Below are 19,347 nucleotides of genomic sequence, written 5' to 3'. Positions count from 1 at the left end.
CCAACGATTATAAATGTAGAGGAACAAGACCTTCATTGCAGATCTCTGTTGAGCTTTCAAGCAACACCCTTTGCCCCCACCCCCACCTTTTGAGTTGGAAAATGACGTGGCTGTTTCGGGGTGTTGACTTAACTCTTGTGCAAGACCGTGCATGTTACTCATTGTGTAGGACCAGCCTTGCGACAGCCCCCTTGGTCCCGCAACAAAAACAAGCAGAACAATGACAGCTTTTTCCCAGGGTAATTTTAAACCGGCGGTTTAAGACAACCTCTTGGCTAAATTTAGAATCTTCCCGAGTCTTCTTCGTCGCCCTACTACGGGTTCGAATTTTTTATTGACTCTGAAAATTATGAGAGCCGATTACGGGAAGTCCACCGCAATTGAACGCAGACATTTTTGTTGTTAAGGGGAAACGGCGGTTAAGTGAGTTTTGCCCCGTTTTACGACCTTTTTTCAGTGGTCCTAAGTCGCTTTTTTCCAATGCAGTTGTAACTTAGAAGGGTCACTAAACAGACTCACGAGGACCAGCTGTAGTTTCGGAGCCCCAAATTTAGCAGATCACTGGAATGTCATGGACTCACACCGGAGCAAAACATTTGAGAAACCCTTTTACAAGATGCTAATAAGGAAGATAGGAAAAGGTAGCCTTGGGTGAGGCTATCAATCTGGAACGGATTAGGAATAGGAATAGGAATAGGAATAGGAATAGGAATAGGAATAGAATAGAATAGAATAGAATAGAATAGAATAGAATAGAATAGAATAGAATAGAATAGAATAGAATAGAATAGAATAGAATAGAATAGAATAGAAAATTAGAATAGAAAATAGAATAGAATAGAATAGAATAGAATAGAATAGAATAGAATAGAATAGAATAGAATAGAATAGAATAGAATAGAATAGAACAGAACAGAATAGAATAGAATAATGGAACCTTGGTGGAGCAGTGGGCTAATGCCTCCTTAAGTAACACCAGCTGCCTGCAATTAGTGCAGGTTCGAGTCCCACCAGGCTCAAGGTTGACTCAGCCTTCCATCCTTCCCAGGTAGGTAAAATGAGGACCCAGATTGTTGGGGGCAATTAAGCTGACTTTGTAATAATGCCGCTTGGGGTGTGTGTGAAAGCCCTAACAAGCAGGCATATACATAGAATGAAGGCTACTGCTAAGCTTGTAAGCCGCCCTGAGTCTTCGGAGAAGGGCGAGATATAAATGGAATTAAAATAAAAATATCTAAAAATAAATAAATAAATAAATAATTGGAATAGAATAGAATAGAATAGAATAGAAATAGAAAAGAGAATAGGAATAGAAAACAGAAATAGAATAGAATAGAATAGAATAGAAGCTGGAAGGGACCTTGGAGGTCTTCTAGTCCAGCCCCCCGCTCAAGCAGGAGGACCTATACCATCTCAGACAAGTGACTATCTAGCGCAGGGTTAGGCAACCTTGGCTCTTTTATGACTCGTGGACTTCAACTCCCAGAATTCCTGAGCCAGCCACGCTGAGGGGAAGGGAGAGGTTTCCATGCTTAGCCATGCTGGCTCAGAAATTCTGGGAGTTGAAGTCCACGAGTCATAAAAGAGCCAAGGTTGCCTACCCCTGGTCTAGTCTCTTCTTAAAAACCTCCAGTGATGGAGCGCCCACGATTTCTGGTGGCAAGCTGTTCCACTGCTTAACTGTCCTCACTGTCAGGAAGTTCCTCCTTAGTTCTAGGGTTGCTTCTCTCCTTGATGAGTTTCCATCCGTTGTTTCTCGTCCTGCCTTCAGGTGCTTTGGAGAATAAGTTAACCCCCTCTTCTTCCTTGTGGCAGCCCCTCAGACACTGGAACGCTGCTATCATGTCTCCCCTGTTTCTTCTTTTCTTTAGACTGGCCAAACCCAAATCCCGCAGCCGTTCTTCGTATGTTCTAGCAGTTGTGCCCCCCAAAGTGCAATTCAATGGCTTCCTTCCAAGGAAATGTGACATCTTCCCAGGGTTCCTTTTAAGGAAATGAGTGACTTGGATGAGGTATTAAAAAATGCCACCTTTACCTTTGCAGGTGACCCTTAAGATAGGAGAGTCCATCACAATAAAGGAGACCTTTGAGGGCAACATTAAGGGGAATTTTGATAAACTGCAGCAAAGTCTCAAACCAGCACGATGAGTTTCAGCAATCACAAAGGTCAATTTTGTGTCTAGGAAAAATCAAGATAGACAAATATAGAATGTTAGTCCACACCTTACAACAATTCGTTCAGTAACACTTCGGAAAAAGTGACTTATGACCATGTTTCGCACTTACGACCATTGCAGCATCCCCATGGTCAAGGGATCGAAATTCAGATGCTTCGCAACTGACTCATATTTATGACAGTTGTGGTGTCCCCGGTGTGTGTGTGTGTGTGTGTGTGTGTGTGTGTGTGTGTGTGTGTGTCACGTGATACCCTTTTTGCTGCCTTCTGACAAGCAGAGTCAATGAGGGAAGCGGGATTCACTTAGCAACCGTGTCACTCACTTAACAACTGCAGTGATTCATTTAACAGCTGTGGCAAGAAAGGTCGTAAAATGAGGCAAAATTCATTTAACAAATTTCTCTGCTTAGCAAAATAAACCATGGGCTCAGTTGCGGTCATAAGTTGAGGACTGCCTGGGTGGATCATAAGATGAACATGAGGCAACAATGTGATGCAGAAGAAAGAAAAAGAAAGAGAGGGAGAGAGAGAGGGAGGGAGGGAGGAAGAGAGAGAGAGAGAGAGAGAAAGAGAGAGAGAGAGAGAGAGAGAGAGAGAGAGAGAGAGAGAGAGAGAGAGAAAGGAAGGAAGGAAGGAAGGAAGGAAGGAAGGAAGGAAGGAAGGAAGGAAGGAAGGAAGGAAGGAAGGAAGGAAGGAAAAAAGAGAAAGAAAGAAAAAGAAAAGAAAGAAAGAAAGAAAGAAAGAAAGAAAGAAAGAAAGAGAAAAGGAAGGAAGGAAAGAAGAGATAGAAAGAAAAAGAAAAGAAAGAGAAAGAGAGAAAGAAAAAGAGAAAGAAAGAAGGAAAGAAGGAAAGAAGGAAGGAAGGAAGGAAGGAAGGAAGGAAGGAAGGAAAGAAAGAAAGAAAGAAAGAAAGAAAGAAAGAAAGAAAGAAAGAAAGAAAGAAAGAAAGAAAGAAAGAGGGAGGGAGGGAGGGAGGGAGGCAGGGAGGGAGGAAGGAAAAACTGAGAAAGTTGGAAGTATGTAGAGTGGAAGACAAGACTACATGGAGACAAGATGGCGGTCTTTAAGCATCCGAAGTGCCGTGTGGAGGACAGAATCGTTTAGCAACATTGGAGAAGACAGGGCAAAGAACAAAGGGCTTCCATTCTCATAGGGCTGCCTGGACATCAGGAGGAAAAAAATCCTAACGGCGAGTTTCGGCAGCCATTCTCTTTGGGAGGTCATACAGTTTGGAAGATAAACCCAATAAACGAAGCCTCGGAGCTCCTGGAACTTTTAGGCCAGGCAGGGGAAGCCTTCAAGATCTGTTATTAATTCCTCGCCCACCGTTACTTACACCAGGACTTGAAAACAGGGAACGGCATATAAACAATCCTTCTTTTCCACTGTTCCGCTGTGGTAGTTACTCCTAAGTGCCCGTCCCCTTGATTAAACACCAATGAATCCAATTAGTCGTACACAGTAAACAGGACAGGCCTCTTTGGCCTTTTCCAGCCTGCAGCAATGCTGCCAAACCAGTCCAACTAGCAGTGGGGGGAAAAGAAGGAGACACAGCAAAAAGCTCCAACATGGATAGTCGGTAGACAATTTCTCCATCAGATGAGTTCTGAAGGAACTTCTCTAGCCACCAGCAAGATAGCATTATCTATTGACCTCCTCGGTTTATCAGCGGCCTTTGTGCTCAAAATGAAGATTGGATACAGTGAATAGTTTAAAAACAAGGCCAAAGTTGTTTGGGGGCAGCTTCCTTGAACTCTAATGGCCCAAAAGAGCTTCTAAAGGCAGCGAGAATGGCAACTCCAGAAGATTTAGGACCTTGGGTAGTAACGCCAAGACCTAAAATTTTGCCTGGAGAGTAATTGGCAACCAAGGCCGATCTTTCCAAAGGGGCATCATGGAATCTTTGTTTGATAATCAGTCTAGCTGTGGTCTATATTTTACACCAATTGCAACTTTCCTAGGATTTTCAAGACGATGCTTCAGGGGATAGGACCACCTCAAGAAGAGACTCAGCCATCCACACTAAGTGTATAAAAGCACTCCTTACCATAGGCATCTATGGGAATCTTGACGACAGCCAAGAAACAGTTTGTGGATCTGTTCTTCCAGCCCCTTCAGACTCTTCCTTCCAATTTCCGTGCAGGAGTTGAATTTTGGTGAACCGACTCCATCGTTCTCCTCTGGACTGGACTTTTAAGTTCTCACCCCTTTACCCAAGTTTGAGATGTAGCGATGCTATGTTTATTCTCCAGATGGATCAAGAAGAAGCCAACCATTTTCAACACGGTTTTTACCAGGGAGTAAAGATACCTGGAGGGACAAGATATAAAGAAATGGTGCCTTAAAACAGTGAGCATGAAAACAGCGCAATCTGTGGTAGCAATCAAGACCTATAGCTGTGCACTAAACTGGAGAATTCTATGCTATTACAAAATTTGCATCGATAAAGGAGAATATTTGTAGCTCAGGGTTGAAATGAGGGTCCCGGGTGCTCTCTGAGTGTCGTTATTTTCTTGCAGACGTTTCGTTACCCAAGTAGGTAACATCACCAGTGGGTGGGAGGAGGAAGGAGGAGGAGGAAGAAGGAGGGGCAGGGGGAGGGGCATGGGCAGGGGGAGGAGGAGGAGGAGGAGGAGGAGGAGGAGAAGAAGAAGAAGAAGAAGGAGAAGAAGAAGAAGAAGAAGAAGAAGAAGAAGAAGAAGAAGAAGAAGAAGAAGAAGAAGAAGAACAACAACAACAACAACAACAACAACAACAACAACAACAACAACAACAACAACAACAACAACAACAACTGTGGGTCCTTGGTGCTCTCTGAGTTTGGTTGGTTCCTTGCAGACATTTCATTACCCAACTAGGTAACATCATCAAGGCCAATCACTGATTGATGTTAGCTGGCTTGGGTAACGAAACATCTTCAAGGAAGCAACCAAGCTCAGAGAGCACCAGGGACCCCTCGAAATTTACATCACTGGAGTAAGTGATGACATTGTGATACGTGTGTTGTCACTGATTCCCTGCAAAGCTCCACGTCTGTATTTTTAGATGACACCCACTGAAGTCACAATGGGAAGGGCTGGTTATTGTTGCTCAAACAGTTCCCTTGACTACGATCAAGGCGGACTCTTCAAGAGTTCGTCACTGAGCTGGAATGAGGAATCGAGAAGAGGCACAAGATTCCGTTCTGGACTCTAATGACATAGGTGAAGAAATGGAAGGAATAACTGAATCAGACCCGGCTCAGAAACATCAACTGCGAGAGGGACCTTGGAGTCCTAGTGGACGACCGCTTGACCATGAGCCAGCCATGTGCAGCAGCGGCCAAAAAAGCTAATACAATCCTGGATTGTATAAACAGAGGCATAGAATCAAGATCACGCAAAGTATTAGTACCGCTTTATATAACCCTAGTAAGGCCACACCTGGAATACTGCAGCCACTTTTGGCCACCGTATCACAAAAAAGATGTTGAGAGTTTGGGAAAAATTCAGAGAAGAGCAACTAAGATGATCCAAGGCCAGGAGACTAGAATATATGAAGAATGGCTGAGGGACTTGGGTTTGGCCAGTCTAAAGAAAAGAAGAAATAGGGGAGACAGGATAGCAGCGTTCCAGTATTTGATGGGCTGCCACAAAGAGGAGGGGGGTCAAATTATTCACCCAAGCACCAGAGGGAAGGACAAGAAACAATGGTTGGAAGCTGATCAAGGAGAGAAGCAACCTGGAATTCAGGAGAAACTTCCTGACAGTGAGGACAATTAACCAGGGGAACAGCTTGCCACCAGAAATTGTGGGTGCTCCATCACTGGAGGTTTTTAAGAAGAGGCTAGACCAGGGGTGTCAAACTCAATTTCATTGAGGGCCGCGTCAGCATTGCGGTTGCCCTCAGGGGGCCGGGTGGGTATGGCCAGGGTGGGCGTGGCCAGAGTGTGTATGGCCTACTGGGTGGGCGTGGCCAGCTCTACAACGTTCGCATCAAGGGTGCCTATGGGGGCCTGGGCAGGAGTGGGACAGATCTGAGGGTCTCTGGCAGAAGGAGGGTCTCTGAGCCAGGGCCAAGGCAGTGGGGGCCGTTCCCTCACTGTTTCCAGGATGGCTTCACGGGCCGCATGAAACCATTTCGCGGGCCGCATCTGGCCCCCAGGCCTTGTGTTTGACATGTCTGCGCTAGACGGTCACTTGTCTGAGATGGTAGAGGTTCTCCTGCTTGAGCAGGGGACTAGACTAGAAGACCTCCAAGGTCCCTTCCAGCTTCTATTCTATTCTGTTCTGTTCTGTTCTGTAATTCTATTCTATATTCTATTCTATTCTATTCTATTCTATTCTATTCTATTCTATTCTATTCTATTCTATTCTGTAATTCTATTCTATTCCATTCCATTCCATTCTATTCTATTCTGTAATTCTATTCTGTAATTCTATTCTATTCTGTTCTATTGTGTTCTGTTCTATTCCAGATTACTAATACTCTACAAGAGCAAAATTCAAAATGATGTAAATGATCACAGGTGGAATTTGAGTCAGCAGGCAAATGCACCATAAACAAAAGGCCTTTAAAATCATCAAGTCAGAGAAGAGCAACTTCCAAATCCAGGGAAGTTACTCTTCCAGTCCATTCTACATTGATCAGACCCTTCCTCAAATTATGTATCCAGTTCAGACCAACGGATTTCAAGAAAGAGTCAAAGAAACCTGAGCAGGGGTCTGCAAATAAATTCTGTCAGAAGAGACCGAGGACTCCCGGCCACTTTGGCGTGCTTCCTTTTTTCATCCTTTTTCATCTTCCTGGCTGAAATTCAGAGATTGCCCACCATGCGGGGCGGGGGGGGGGGGGGGAAACAGCACCAATTGCCCTAGGGTTATTGGGGTGACGGTGCTTGCAGAGCAGGGGTCTTCAAACATGGCCCTTTTATGACTCGTGGACTTCAACTCCCAGAATTCCTCAGCCAGGCTGGGGAATTCTGGGCGTTGAAGTCCACGAGTCATAAAAGGGCCAAGTTTGAAGACCCCTGTCGTAGAGTCTAGAGTCAGGACTCTCCCACTTTGGCAACTTTTAAGACCACCGAACTTCAACTCCCAGAATTCCCCAGCCAGCAAACACGCTGGCTGGGGAATTCTGGGAACTGAAGTCCGCCAGGCTTTAAAGTTGTTGGTCTCTAGACTCCAGTCTAGACTCCAGAAGCATCCTCACTCCCACAATCCTTCTCTGTGGCAATTGGGTCTAGGTGCCCCATCCAATCTATTGTTTTTATTCTTCCCCCCCCCACCTGTCTTGAAAACAGCCAAATGGGGTTTTCGGAACCAGGCAGGCGGGACGGGCAAAGGGTGTGTGGGTGTGGTGGGTGTGTTGTTGTTGGGGGGGGGGGAAATCCCGCAAGTCCTTGGCTGACTTCCCGGGCCGGGCAGAAGGTGTGGCTCGGCGGGGGAGGGAGCGGGAGGGGCAGGGCAGGCCTGGAGCGCTGCGGGGGGAGGAAGGGAAGGGAGGGCAAGGCAGGGCTGGGCTGGGCGGTCGGAGAAGCGGGGCGAGGCTCGACTCCGGCAAGGGCCGAGCGGAGGAGCTGCTGGAGAGAAAGAGAGAGAGAGACAGACACACACACACAGAGAGAGAGAGAGAAAGAGAGAGAGAAAGAGAGAGAGTGAGAAAGAGAAAGAGAGAGACAGAGAGAGAGAGAAAGAGAGAGAGAGGCAGAGAGAGAGAGAGAGAGAGAGAGAGAGAGAGAGAGAGGCACCGGTTCCAACTCAGCCGTCCCGCCGAGTAGCAAAGCCGCCGCCGCCCGTCCTCCGCCTCGCCCGTCCGTCCGTCCGGCGCGATGCCGGTCAAAGGAGGCACCAAGTGCATCAAATACCTGCTCTTCGGCTTCAACTTCGTTTTCTGGGTAGGTGGGCACAGCTCGGCGGGGAAGAAGGGGGCGTTCGGGGGCTGGGAGACCGGGGGAGGGGGTGGGGAAGGGCGAAGGGGCAACATTCCCCCCTCTCCCCCCAAAAACGGGGACTCGAGGGATCCTGGGCGTGGGAGGGCGGCCTCTGAGCAAGTGCAGAGAGCCTGGGGAAGGAGGGAGGGGAGGGCAGGGCTGGAAGACGAGGGGAAGGGGCTTCCATCCCCCCCCCAAAAAAACGGGTGCTAGAGGAGGTCCGGTGGGGGGGAGGGCTCTGAGCAAGTGCAGAGAGAGCCTGGGGAGGGAGGGGAGGGCAGAGCTGGAAGACGAGGGGAAGGGGCTTCCATCCCCCCCCCAAAAAACGGGTGCTAGAGGAGGTCCGGTAGGGGGTGGTGGTGGCTCTGAGCATATGCAGAGAGCCTGGGGAGGGGGACGCCGAGCTTTCCGTCAGGAAGAGCCGGCAGGGAAGCCCCCTCCCACCCCCCCAGCCTCTCTTTCCGGGCTGCCGCGCACCTGAGACGCCAGGTGAGAGCCGGCCGGGCGCTTCCCGCCGCCGCCGCCGCCGCCGCCGCGGGCACGAGCCGGCCAGCGCGTGCCCGAAGGGCCGCGGGGTCAGCGGCGCTGGAGGGGCTCGGGGGGGACGTGGGGGGGTCAGAGCGTCGCCTTGCAATTTGAGGAGAGGGGGATAGTCGTGGCAAGGCAGGGAGAAACGGGGGCGGATCGATCCCGATGGGGTCTGATTGGGTCTGGGGTCTGGGAGGCAGCCTCGCCCACCCTTGCCTGGGGGGGAAAGGAGTGAAAGTAATTTGGAAAACAGCGTCCTGGGCAGGGGAAACCCCCCCCCCCAGCTTTAATTGGTCTTAATTGAAGCGATCTTAATTTCCAGCCTTGGCCACAGAGGCCTTGTGAGAAAAATGAAAGGTGGGGGTATAGTCCCCAGCTTCTTTGGGAGGGGGCTCTGAATAGAACAGGACAGAACAGAACAGAACAGAACAGACTATATAGAATAGAATAGAAGAGAAGAGAAGAGAAGAGAAGAGAAGAGAAGTCAGAAGGGACCTTGGAGGCCATCTAGTCCAACCCCCTGCCCAAGCAGGAGTCCCTACACCCTTTCTACACCTACACCATTTTCCCCAGGGAGTCCAAAAAAAAAAAGAAGAAGTCAAGATGGAGACTAAAACTTAACAAAGGAAGCCCATCTCTCTGTCCCTTGCATCACTTCCAGTGTTATGCAGTCGTGGCTGCCATGTTGGCTTGAGTTGACACCCCTACCACCACTTGCTCAGACCATGGTTACGATGAGGGTCTACTCTAGTCTTTTAAATTGCATCAGCAACAAAAAGTATCTTAATGCCCATGCACAGAAAGTAATCCAATATGCTTCTGTGTGTCAGATGCTTCTGTTTTGATTTCCTTCTTGGTTGTAAGCTGGTTCCTGACCCCAATAAAGGAATTGATTGATTGATTGATTGAGGAGCTTCTACATCATGGGCCTTCAGACCTGGCCCTTTTATGACTTGTGGACTTCCTTCAGCTGAGGAATTCTGGGAGTTGAAGTCCACAAGTCATAAAAGGGCCAGGTCTGAAGGCCCGTGATCTACATCTTCTCCAAGATTGGCCCTTCTGACTGGGTTGCTCATGGCCTTGAGTCTGCAAGTTGCCGAGAGTAGGAAAGTGCTCTAGATGGATCCAGATGTTGGCTAGCTTATTCAGTGTTGGAACAACCCACAAATTTGGTCTGGTCTTCACATGGGGCATTGTGGAAACCCCAAACAGAGTCTTGTTGACTTTTAAGGTCTCTAGTAAGACTTTGTGACCTCGCTAGGAGTTATTGGAGACTTCTGGAATTCTTTTCAAGTTGTTCAATTGTTCGAAAGCACAATTAATTGTGAAGAGGCTTGCTCGAAAGAAGGAAATCCTGCTTTCTTTTCTTAGGTGTGTAGTAGACAAGAGGTCCCCAATCTTTTGGGCACTAGGGACCACCGGTTCCGTGGAGAGAGGTTTTTCCGTGGTCCAGAGAGTGTGTAGTTTTGTGTGCTGCCTGCATCCCGCGGATGGGGCTTTGCTTGTTTGTGCAGACCGGTTGCTGGCATGCCACAGCCCGGTACCGGTCCACGGACCAGGGGTTGGAGAACCCTATAGTAGACTGTACTTTTTGGGTTGGAGTTTCTGCTTTGTACCGTGGAATTGTGTGTTGGGTTTTACCTTGGTGTTGTGTGTTGGGTTTTGCCTGACCTTTGCTTTCGGGGGGGGGGGGGAAACCTCTTTTCCCTTTACATCAGCTCCCTATCCCAAATGATAGCTGAACCCCAGGAAATATTGGGGAGTCTTCTGTTCTATGCTTGACTGTCTCTAGATGCTGCTTAAGCTCATTCATTTTCTGAAAAGCCATGCAAGGCTTTTGAGTCATGAGGCTACACGGATGTCCTCAACTAAGTTCTCCTAGGATTTTCCACACCCTCTGAAACTCTCTGCCTCTCCTTGCAGCATTAGTCAGATGGGGAGATTACCTAACTTGTACACAATGTGACTTTTCTGGTTGAAGGAAATCTCCCTCCAGGTAGAGACGGGCAAGCATCAGAGAAAAATGCCAGTTTTTACTCTGCTACAGAACTTTGAGGCAGTTGATTGAAGTTTGAATTCAACTCAATCAGAATACAGCTGGAAGGGACCTTGGAGGTCTTCTAGTCCAGCCCCTTGCTCCAGCAGGAGACCCTTATACCAGGGGTAGGGCAACCTTGGCTCTTTTATGACTCGTGGACTTCAACTCCCAGAATTCCTGAGTCAGCCGTGCTGGCTGAGGAATTCTGGGAGTTGAAGTCCACGAGTCATAAAAGAGCCAAGGTTGCCTACCCCTGGCCTAGACCCATTTCAGACAAGGGGCTGTCCAGTCTCTTCTTAAAAGCCTCCTGTGATGAAGCAACCACAGTTTCTGAAGAAAAGCTGTTCCACCGGTTAGTTGTCCTCACTGTTGGGAAGTTTCTCCTTAATTGCAGGTTGCTTCCCATCCCTTGTTTCTCGTCTTGCCTTCTGGTGCTCTGGAGAATAAGTTGACACACACACACCCCTCTTCTTTGTGGCAGCCCCTCCAATACTGGAAGACTGCTATCATGTCACCCCTTGTCCTTTTTTTTCTCTAGACTAGCCAGACCCAACTCCTGCAACCGTTCTTCATGCGTTTTTTAGTCTCCAGGCCTCTAATCATCTTAGTTGACTGAAGAAATGCGGGTGGTCCCCGTCGGACTTGAATTCCTGCTGAATTCCTGTGTTTTCCCTTGCTAGGAAAACAGAAGCAAAATACATTTCACGGAAGAAGCCAATACTTGCAGATAGAATGGCTTGTGTACAAGTTAGCAAGCTTGTCTTTTCACGTTCCTTTAAGTCTCCTTTCCGGAGTGAAGCAAAGAACAGGGATTGCCTGAGTGTGTGTGTGTGTGTGTGTGTGTGTGTGTGTGTCTGCAAACGTGTCTCTGCATGCTCTCGGTTCCCTGGCTGGGGCTGCACTGTTTCCATGCTCTCAGAAACTGAGTGTCAATCAGACAGCGGAATAGACAATGGGGCTTAGTGAATAGATGATAGTGAACTGGACCAGATAGCTCACAATGGACTCTTTCTGGCAGCTGACTGTAAGAGTGGGAGGCCATTCATTGATTTATGGGAAAAGAGCAACGTCCGTGGAGTAGGTACCACTGTTGTTTGTATGCGGTGGGACAGAGCTGTTCTCTTCTGAAAAAGCTGAGTTGGGATTGCTCCACTTTGCACAGTCTTGGCTGTCTGAAGGTGTCCTGGGCACGTTTGCCGGCCTTCTTTCTTGGGTTCTTATGACTTGAGAAGGTTGTGGTGTGTTGCCGGGATGACAACCTCATCAGGACCTGCAATTTTGTTGAGCGGAAACACAAAATAACAAGGGTTTCATGGTTTGGGAATGACCGTCTCTCAAAGGGTCTCTTTCCACAAGGCGCAGCGTCCCTCACAATACAGGGAACGCAATTCTCAAACCTGGGGATATTTCACTTTACGGACCTAGGTTCTCCAGGATGCTGGTTCTTCTATAATTTAGAACAGTTAGAACATCATCAGAGTTGGAAGGGACCTTGGAGGTCTTCTAGTCCAACCCCCTGCTCTCGCAGCAGACACTGTGCCATTTCAGACACATGGCTGACCAGTGTCTTCATAAAAACCTCCAGTGTTGGAGTATTCACAGCTTCTGAAGGCAAAACTGTTCCACTGGTTAACTGTTCTTACTGTTAGGAAATGTCTCCTTAATTCCAGGTTGCCTTGATGAGTTTCCATCCATTGCTTCTTCTCCTGCCTTCAGCTGCTTTGGAGAAGAGGTCCTTTTTGGCTTGTAGCTTCCATGTGATCTGTGAAGGAAGCCTGCTTGGTGTTACCTCTAGGTCTGGCTTTTCCAACATGAGCTTTGAGGGTTGAGTGAAGTCCTTGGCCAACTGTTATCCCATTCTCAGGCAACTTTTTAGTATAATCGACAATGGCGTTTGGTAGACGCCGTATTTGTCTTCTATCTGGGTGGAAAGGAAGAGGCTTAGCATAAAGAGGGAAAGGGAAGCCTCATCTGGTTTCAGCAGATGCCTTCAAAGGGAGGTGAACCTCAACAGAAAATAGTTGCCCTTTGATGGTGGAGAAGGAGCAGGTTTTGGTCTACTTCTTCATTTCATTTATTAAAAGGGTCTCAAGTCTCAGATTCAGTGCAAAGTGGGCAAATGCAGAGGGATCAGCTTAAACTCGATTTTGGTCTATACTTTGGGAAATAAGATTAAAAGTGGGATGATCTCAGGGAGACACTTTCATGCTCAGCCTAAAGATCCCCCCTTGCTCTTGATTGATTTCCCCGTAACTGACAGATTTAGTAGGAGCCCTGGTGGCGCAGTGGTTAGAATGCAGTATTGCAGGCTGACTCTGCCCACTGCCAGCAGTTCGATCCTGATGGGGCTCAAGGTTGACTCAGTCTTCCATTCTTCTGAGGTCGGTTAAATGAGGACTCAGATTGTTGGTGGGCAAGATGTTAACTCTGTAAACCTCCCCAGAAAGTGCTGTAAAGCCTTATGAAGCGGTATATAAGTCTTAAGTGCTATTGCTATTTTATTTCAGCGGTAGCGCTGTCTAGATCCCAAAACTTTTACATCCCCTGTGGGTCACCATGTTAGAAGAAAGTCAGAAGATGACCCCATAGTATCTATGCACCTTTGGGACTGTGCTAACATGGCTGAAGCGGCAAGGGTAAACAGGAATGGGTGCGCTGCTCAAAGGAAAACAAAGCGGGTGGTGCACAGTGACAAAAAACAATGAAGCAAAACAACAACAAGATTGAAATTTATAAGATCAGAAAATATAAAATGGCAACCAAGCACCATAACAAAACTCAGTGGAGGCCCCATAAGATTTTGACCGTTAACCCCTATATCCCCTGGCCTATTTTCAATCGGGTGTATACTTTAAAATCCGAAGCATTTTCCATTTTAGCAAAACCACAAGCTTGTTTAATAAAGCAGCGAGCTATGGTGTGGATTTGGGAGGGGGAAAAAACCCGGGGGGATCTTGAATTAATTAGGAACTTAAAGTATTCAACCTATACTTTAATCAGCAGAGTTTTGAAAATTGTCGGTACCTGCTGGCTGTACACGCTGTGTGAACGATGTTCCTCCTGAAATGGGGACAAAATACTCAATTAGATGTGTTTTGCTTTTCAGTCGAAGGCCTTAAAAATTTCCTGCTAAGCCCTAATGATCAATTACATCCGAGGCAATCGTCTCGATAGAATATATTTTCTCGGTGCTATTAAAAATCGCCAAGTGCCCAAGAGCTGTTTGTTTGCTGCGGCCACAAAGCTATTATCCGGGAAAGGTTTACGGCGGGGTAGAAATTGCCTGGATTGCTTTTATGCCCCTTCATTATTTAATTCCGTGAAAGCATTCACTTTTATTTTTATTTTAAAAAGAGGGGGGTTCTGTGGAGAAATCTCCCAACTCTGATTATCAACTGCAACTCTCAAAACAGCCGGCCACACAACCTTGCACTTTTTAAAGGAACTAACAAAATGGGAAGGAAGCCTCCAGCCTTATCAAACCTTGCAATATATTCCCCATTTGTAAATTCGTCACCCTTAATTAATGGCTTTTTCAGCTGGCTCAAAAAAAAATGCGGTCCTGCCATCTTCTTTTTTTTTTTTTTTCACCCCAAGATTTGAATGCTTGGAATCGGGTGTCCTTCATCTTCCCGTTGGGAGCTAAGATAGTCCTCAATTTATAACGGGGTGTTTAGTGACCGCACTGAATAAGTATGACTTGTGACCATTTTTTCTTCACACTTAAGACCTTTGCAGGATCTTTGCGATCAGAATTTAGGGGCTTGGCAACTGACTCGTGTTTACGACGGTTGCAGTGTACCGGGGTCACGTGATCCCCTTTTTGTGACCCTCCAACAAGCAAAGTCAAGGGGGCAAGTCGGTTTCACTAACCGGGTTACCGGCATGACAACCGCCGTGATTTGCATAACAACGGTGGCAAGAATGGTCATAAAGCGGGGCAAAATTGACTTAACAAATGTCTCGTTTAGCAACAAAAATTTGGGGGCTCGATTGTCATAAATGGAGGACTAACTTTATTTCATTTTCCATAATCCAAAAGAGAGCAGACACAGACGCTGGTTCACACAGACAAAAGAGTTTGACGCAAAAACCTATTTTTATTTGGCCAATGGGAGCCTGTTGTGGGAACAGGTTTTGCTACTAATCTGGGCTGGGATTTAATGTTTGCCTCTGTTAATTGGCAGATTAAAATCAGAACACAACTTCGGGATCCTAAAAGGGGGTTTCGCTCTGGGTGGGTGAAACCAGCAATGCCTTCACTTGAGATGTTGGCAAGATGCTATAAAAACGGAATGTTTGCCTTTCAAGCATAAATATGTTGATAGGACTTTTAACCTCTTTTTGTGATTTTATTTTTATGAAGGGAGAAAGAAATAAAAAAAGGAAAAGACACAAATGAAAGGAAGCAAAAGGAGAGAGAGAGAAAAATAAAACAAAAGGTAGATAAACCGGCAGTTTACAGACATAGAGTTAGGTTAAAGTTTTCAATATTCTATGGTTTGTTTGTTGTTTTTCTTATGTCCCCCGTTGTGATTCTGGGCAGCTTACAATCTAATATTTGTTTAATTAGTTTAAATAACAGAATATACTGGGTTGTTTTAAAAACTGCCAGTCATTGTTAAGCTCCAAGTAATAGTAATAGATGGATGTCCGCAGCAATACTCAAGAAGACGGTATAAACCGTAAAACTTCTGGCTGTCATTTAAAATACAGAATTACGCTTTATATACAACGGGCCTGCAAATGTCTGCTTTAAAAGGCGACAAATTTTTTTATAGTACTGGCTGTAATTTTAGTTGTCCCAAAGATGTCAGTTGTCAAGAGGCAACTGGACTTTCTGTTTTTTCTTTGAAGAGGTTTCGCTTACTCATCCCAGAAGCTTCTTCCGCTCTGATGGATGGTGGGAAACAGGAGGATTTATACTCCTTGCAGACAGCTGATCGTTTGCCTTCTTTTGAAGAGTCGTTGAGGCCACTCGGAGGCTTACCTGTGTCCTGAAGGTCACCTGAGTAGGGGTGCAAATGGGTGTGGAGCCTTTTTGGAACTGCTGGAAGGATTGTGTTGCACACTGGAGATAGACGATGTCTGATTTCACACACACACCCCAATCTGTTGAGAGAGGGCTGTTCAATTTTGACTAGATGGCCTCTTCGACCCCTCTTTCAAACCAGCGGCCCTCTCTGTCCAAAATGTGGACTTTGCTGTTTTCAAGAGGAGAAGGGAAACCTCTTCAAAGAAAGAGCCTTGGTGGAGCAGTGGGCTAATGCCTCCTTAAGTAACACCAGCTGCCTGCAATTAGTGCAGGTTCGAGTCCCACCAGGCTCAAGGTTGACTCAGCCTTCCATCCTTCCGAGGTAGGTAAAATGAGGACCCAGATTGTTGGGGGCAATTAAGCTGACTTTGTAATAATGCCGCTTGGGGTGTGTGTGAAAGCCCTAACAAGCAGGCATATACATAGAATGAAGGCTACTGCTAAGCTTGTAAGCCGCCCTGAGTCTTCGGAGAAGGGCGGGATATAAATGGAATTTTAAAAAAAAAACAGGAATAACATATACCATATATATGTACATACATCATACAACATGTACATATATCCAAGTATTTTATTTATTTATTTATTTTAATTCCATTTATATCCCACCCTTCTCCGAAGACTCAGGGCGGCTTACAAGCTTAGCAGTAGCCTTCATTCTATGTATATGCCTGCTTATTAGGGCTTTCACACACACCCCAAGCGGCATTATTACAAAGTCAGCTTAATTGCCCCCAACAATCTGGGTCCTCATTTTACCTACCTCGGAAGGATGGAAGGCTGAGTCAACCTTGAGCCTGGTGGGACTCGAACCTGCGCTAATTGCAGGCAGCTGGTGTTACTTAAGGAGGCATTAGCCCACTGCTCCACCAAGGCTCAAGTAGTTATTTCAGTGAGATTATTGATTGAGTTATACAGCCTCCTAAGGTAGAACTATATCTGTGGGACTCCTGGCTGCACAATCTTTGCATCCTTGAGCCGATACAAACCGGAAACCACACTTTAGGAGGCGTTGCGCAATAATAAACCGCATTTTTAAAAGCCTGGGATAAATGCAGGAAGAGACTAGGTACACCTGGCTTGGTTACCGAATATTATTTACATGAAGTGGAAAGCCCAACAAAATATGCACAGGGAGGAGGGGGAGAAAAGTCATGTATATAGACTACAAGCAGGCAATCTCTTTCCCACCCACCCCCGAAAGACAGTGTTGTTTTAACTCGGAGGAGTGTAAAGGGAGCGAAATTCTGGAACAATTCAAAATATTTTGCATGGTACGGTTTTGAAGTGCAATTGACACCACCACAGAGATGACCCTCAAGTGCTATAGCCTTGAAGAAGGGACTGTCACTTGCTGTCGTGGTGCAGGAGGGGAAGGGGAAGCCCATTGCAGGGGGTAGAAACGGGGTCTCTGGTACCCTTTGCTTCCTCCCCCACTTCCCATCATTCCTGGTTTGTTGCAGGCTGGGAGGGACCAAGGCTTTCTGCTCAGAGTACAGCCTGGTCTTCTTCCCGCATCCCAGCTGTAGGAATGACAGCCCACCAGAGAAAGAAATATTTTGGGAGATATCCCAAACAGGCAGAATATTATATTTCCCCAAAGGAATACAGTAATGGAGAAAAAAACATCTTAAAAGACAGGAACCAGCCCCCAGAAACCAGCTCCAGTCCCTCCCCCTTTCCCCCCCCCCCCGGGCAGAGGCCAGCTCTGTAGAAATGCAGATTTGATCATCCCATTCAGAAAGACAGGCCCCATTCACAAATGCTGCCTGCAGAAACCCACTCAAGGCAGGATCTTTCGAAGTCTCTTGGAGCAAGATTTGATAGCTAACAACAGCAGAGTGATGGGATTAGAACCAGCAACCCCTCGCCCCCCAAAATAATCCAACACAGGACATAGCCATCAGCCACAGCCCCAGGGAAGCAGGACATGACTTTTAGGACATAATGGGATTAACCCACCACCATTAGAATACCAAAAGGGACGCGGTGGCTCAGTGGGTTAGGACGCTGAGCTTGTCAATCAGAAGGTCGGCAGTTTGGCAGGTCGAATCCCGAGTGCCGCGTAGCAGAGTGAGCACCTGTTACTCGTCCCAGCTCCTGCCAACCTAGCAGTTCGAAAGCACGTAAAAATGCAAGTAGAAAAATAGGGACCACTCCGGTGGGAAGGTAACAGCGTTCCGTGCGCCTTTGGCGTCTAGTCACGCCGGCCACATGACCACGGAGACGTCCTCGGACAAGCGCTGGCTCTTCGGCTTTGAAACGGAGATGAGCACCGGCCCCTAGAGTCGGAAACGACTAGCACGCATGTGCGGGGGAACCTTTACCTTATTAGAATACCAAAAGGGCACAACCCAAAAGCTCAGGTCAAAGTTCATGGCACAGAAACAGGAAGAACCTCAAATACAAAGCCCAAGAAGATATAAAAGCCCGCCCACTCCCAACTCCCATTTCTTCAGCTGTCCCAGAACCACATGCTGTCGTGGTTCTGCTCTTCAACAAACGACAACCTTCTTTCAAAAGGAGCCCTCTGTTTTGTTTATTCCCGGCTTGGACTGGACCCTGATGAAAATTTTCCTGTCAACACAGCTGTTCTTCCTTCGCTCCGGTTTCCTTCCAGAAGCCTCTTCCGCACCCATCCTCCAGGACATGGAGAAGGTGGATAGCTTCCCCTTTCGGTCAGCTGATTCCCATCTCACACCTTTCCAGGGATTATCCTTCTGAAATTCCCCTTCAGTTCCAGTAAAGCCGGAATGAACTGGGAAGAGGGTGAGAGGAGTGGAGAAGTCACTGGGTTTTTCCCCTGGTGTGGTTGTGCAATATGGGCAGGTTTTTAATCTTGGCTGATTGAACCCCGTAGCATCACAGACTGAGTCATGATGTCCCCGTGTCTATGAAGGTTCTCGATCATTCAGCTCCTGGTTATCCCAAAGGTGGGTTGTTGGTTTTCCCCCCCAAAAAGGCAATTGGACTTACTTTTGTTTTGGGTTTATAATAATAATAATAATAAGTTGGAAGGGACCTTGGAGGTCATCTAGTTCAACCCCCTGCTCAGGCAGGAAACCCTATACCATTTCAGACAAATGGCTGTCCAGTCTCTTCTTAAAAACCTCCAGTGTTGGAGCATTCACAGCTTCTGGAGGCAGGTTGTTCCACTGGTTAATTGTTCTAACTGTCAGGAAGTTTCTCCTTAGTTCCAGGTTGCTTCTCTCCTTGGTTAGTTTCCATCCGTTGCTTCTTGTCCTGCCTTCTGGCGCTTTCTTTTTTTTCCCCTTTGAAAACGTTTCGCTTCTCATCCTAGAAGCTTCTTCAGTTCTACCCTTCCCCAGTTGGAACTGAAGAAGCTTCCTGGATGAGAAGCAAAACATTTTCAAAGGGAAAAACAACAACAACATGACCGCAACTGAGCCCAAAATTTCTGCTGTTGAGTGGGACATTTGTTAAGTGAGTTTTGCACCATTTTATGACCTTTCTTGCTACAGTTGTTAAGTGGATAAGTTAATAACCGAGGGGTTAAGTCAGACATGTCAAACACAAGGCACGGGGGGGGGGGGCGGATCCGGCCCGCGAAGTGGTTTCATGCGGCCCGTGAAGCCATCCTGGAAACAGTGAGGGAACGGCCCCCACTGCCTTGGCCCTGGCCCAGAGACCCTCCTCCT

The 19,347-nt window shown here is 47.0% G+C and overlaps 1 protein-coding gene and 1 long non-coding RNA gene across 2 annotated transcripts in view; one reads left to right on the top strand and one right to left on the bottom strand.

Annotated features, from left to right (window-relative positions):
* Nucleotides 1–1,813: 1,813 nt before the first annotated feature.
* LOC308669985 lies at nucleotides 1,814–8,596 on the bottom strand. Its single transcript, XR_014026901.1, has 3 exons — nucleotides 8,565–8,596; nucleotides 4,224–4,486; nucleotides 1,814–2,179 (listed from the first exon to the last, which is right to left on the bottom strand). It is a non-coding gene; the product is annotated as an uncharacterized lncRNA (long non-coding RNA).
* The window catches only part of CD9 (CD9 molecule), a 26,016-nt gene continuing 14,345 nt past the window's right edge, over nucleotides 7,677–19,347 (top strand). The window contains exon 1 of the mRNA XM_081331076.1: nucleotides 7,677–8,051. Coding sequence (XP_081187202.1) covers nucleotides 7,986–8,051 — 66 coding nt within the window. The 5' untranslated portion in view covers nucleotides 7,677–7,985. The remainder of the gene's footprint in view (nucleotides 8,052–19,347) is intronic.

The sequence above is a fragment of the Vipera berus genome, assembly GCF_964194415.1.
Source record: "Vipera berus genome assembly, chromosome: 6".
NCBI lineage: Eukaryota > Metazoa > Chordata > Lepidosauria > Squamata > Viperidae > Vipera > Vipera berus.
This window is presented reverse-complemented; position numbering and strand designations above follow the sequence as displayed.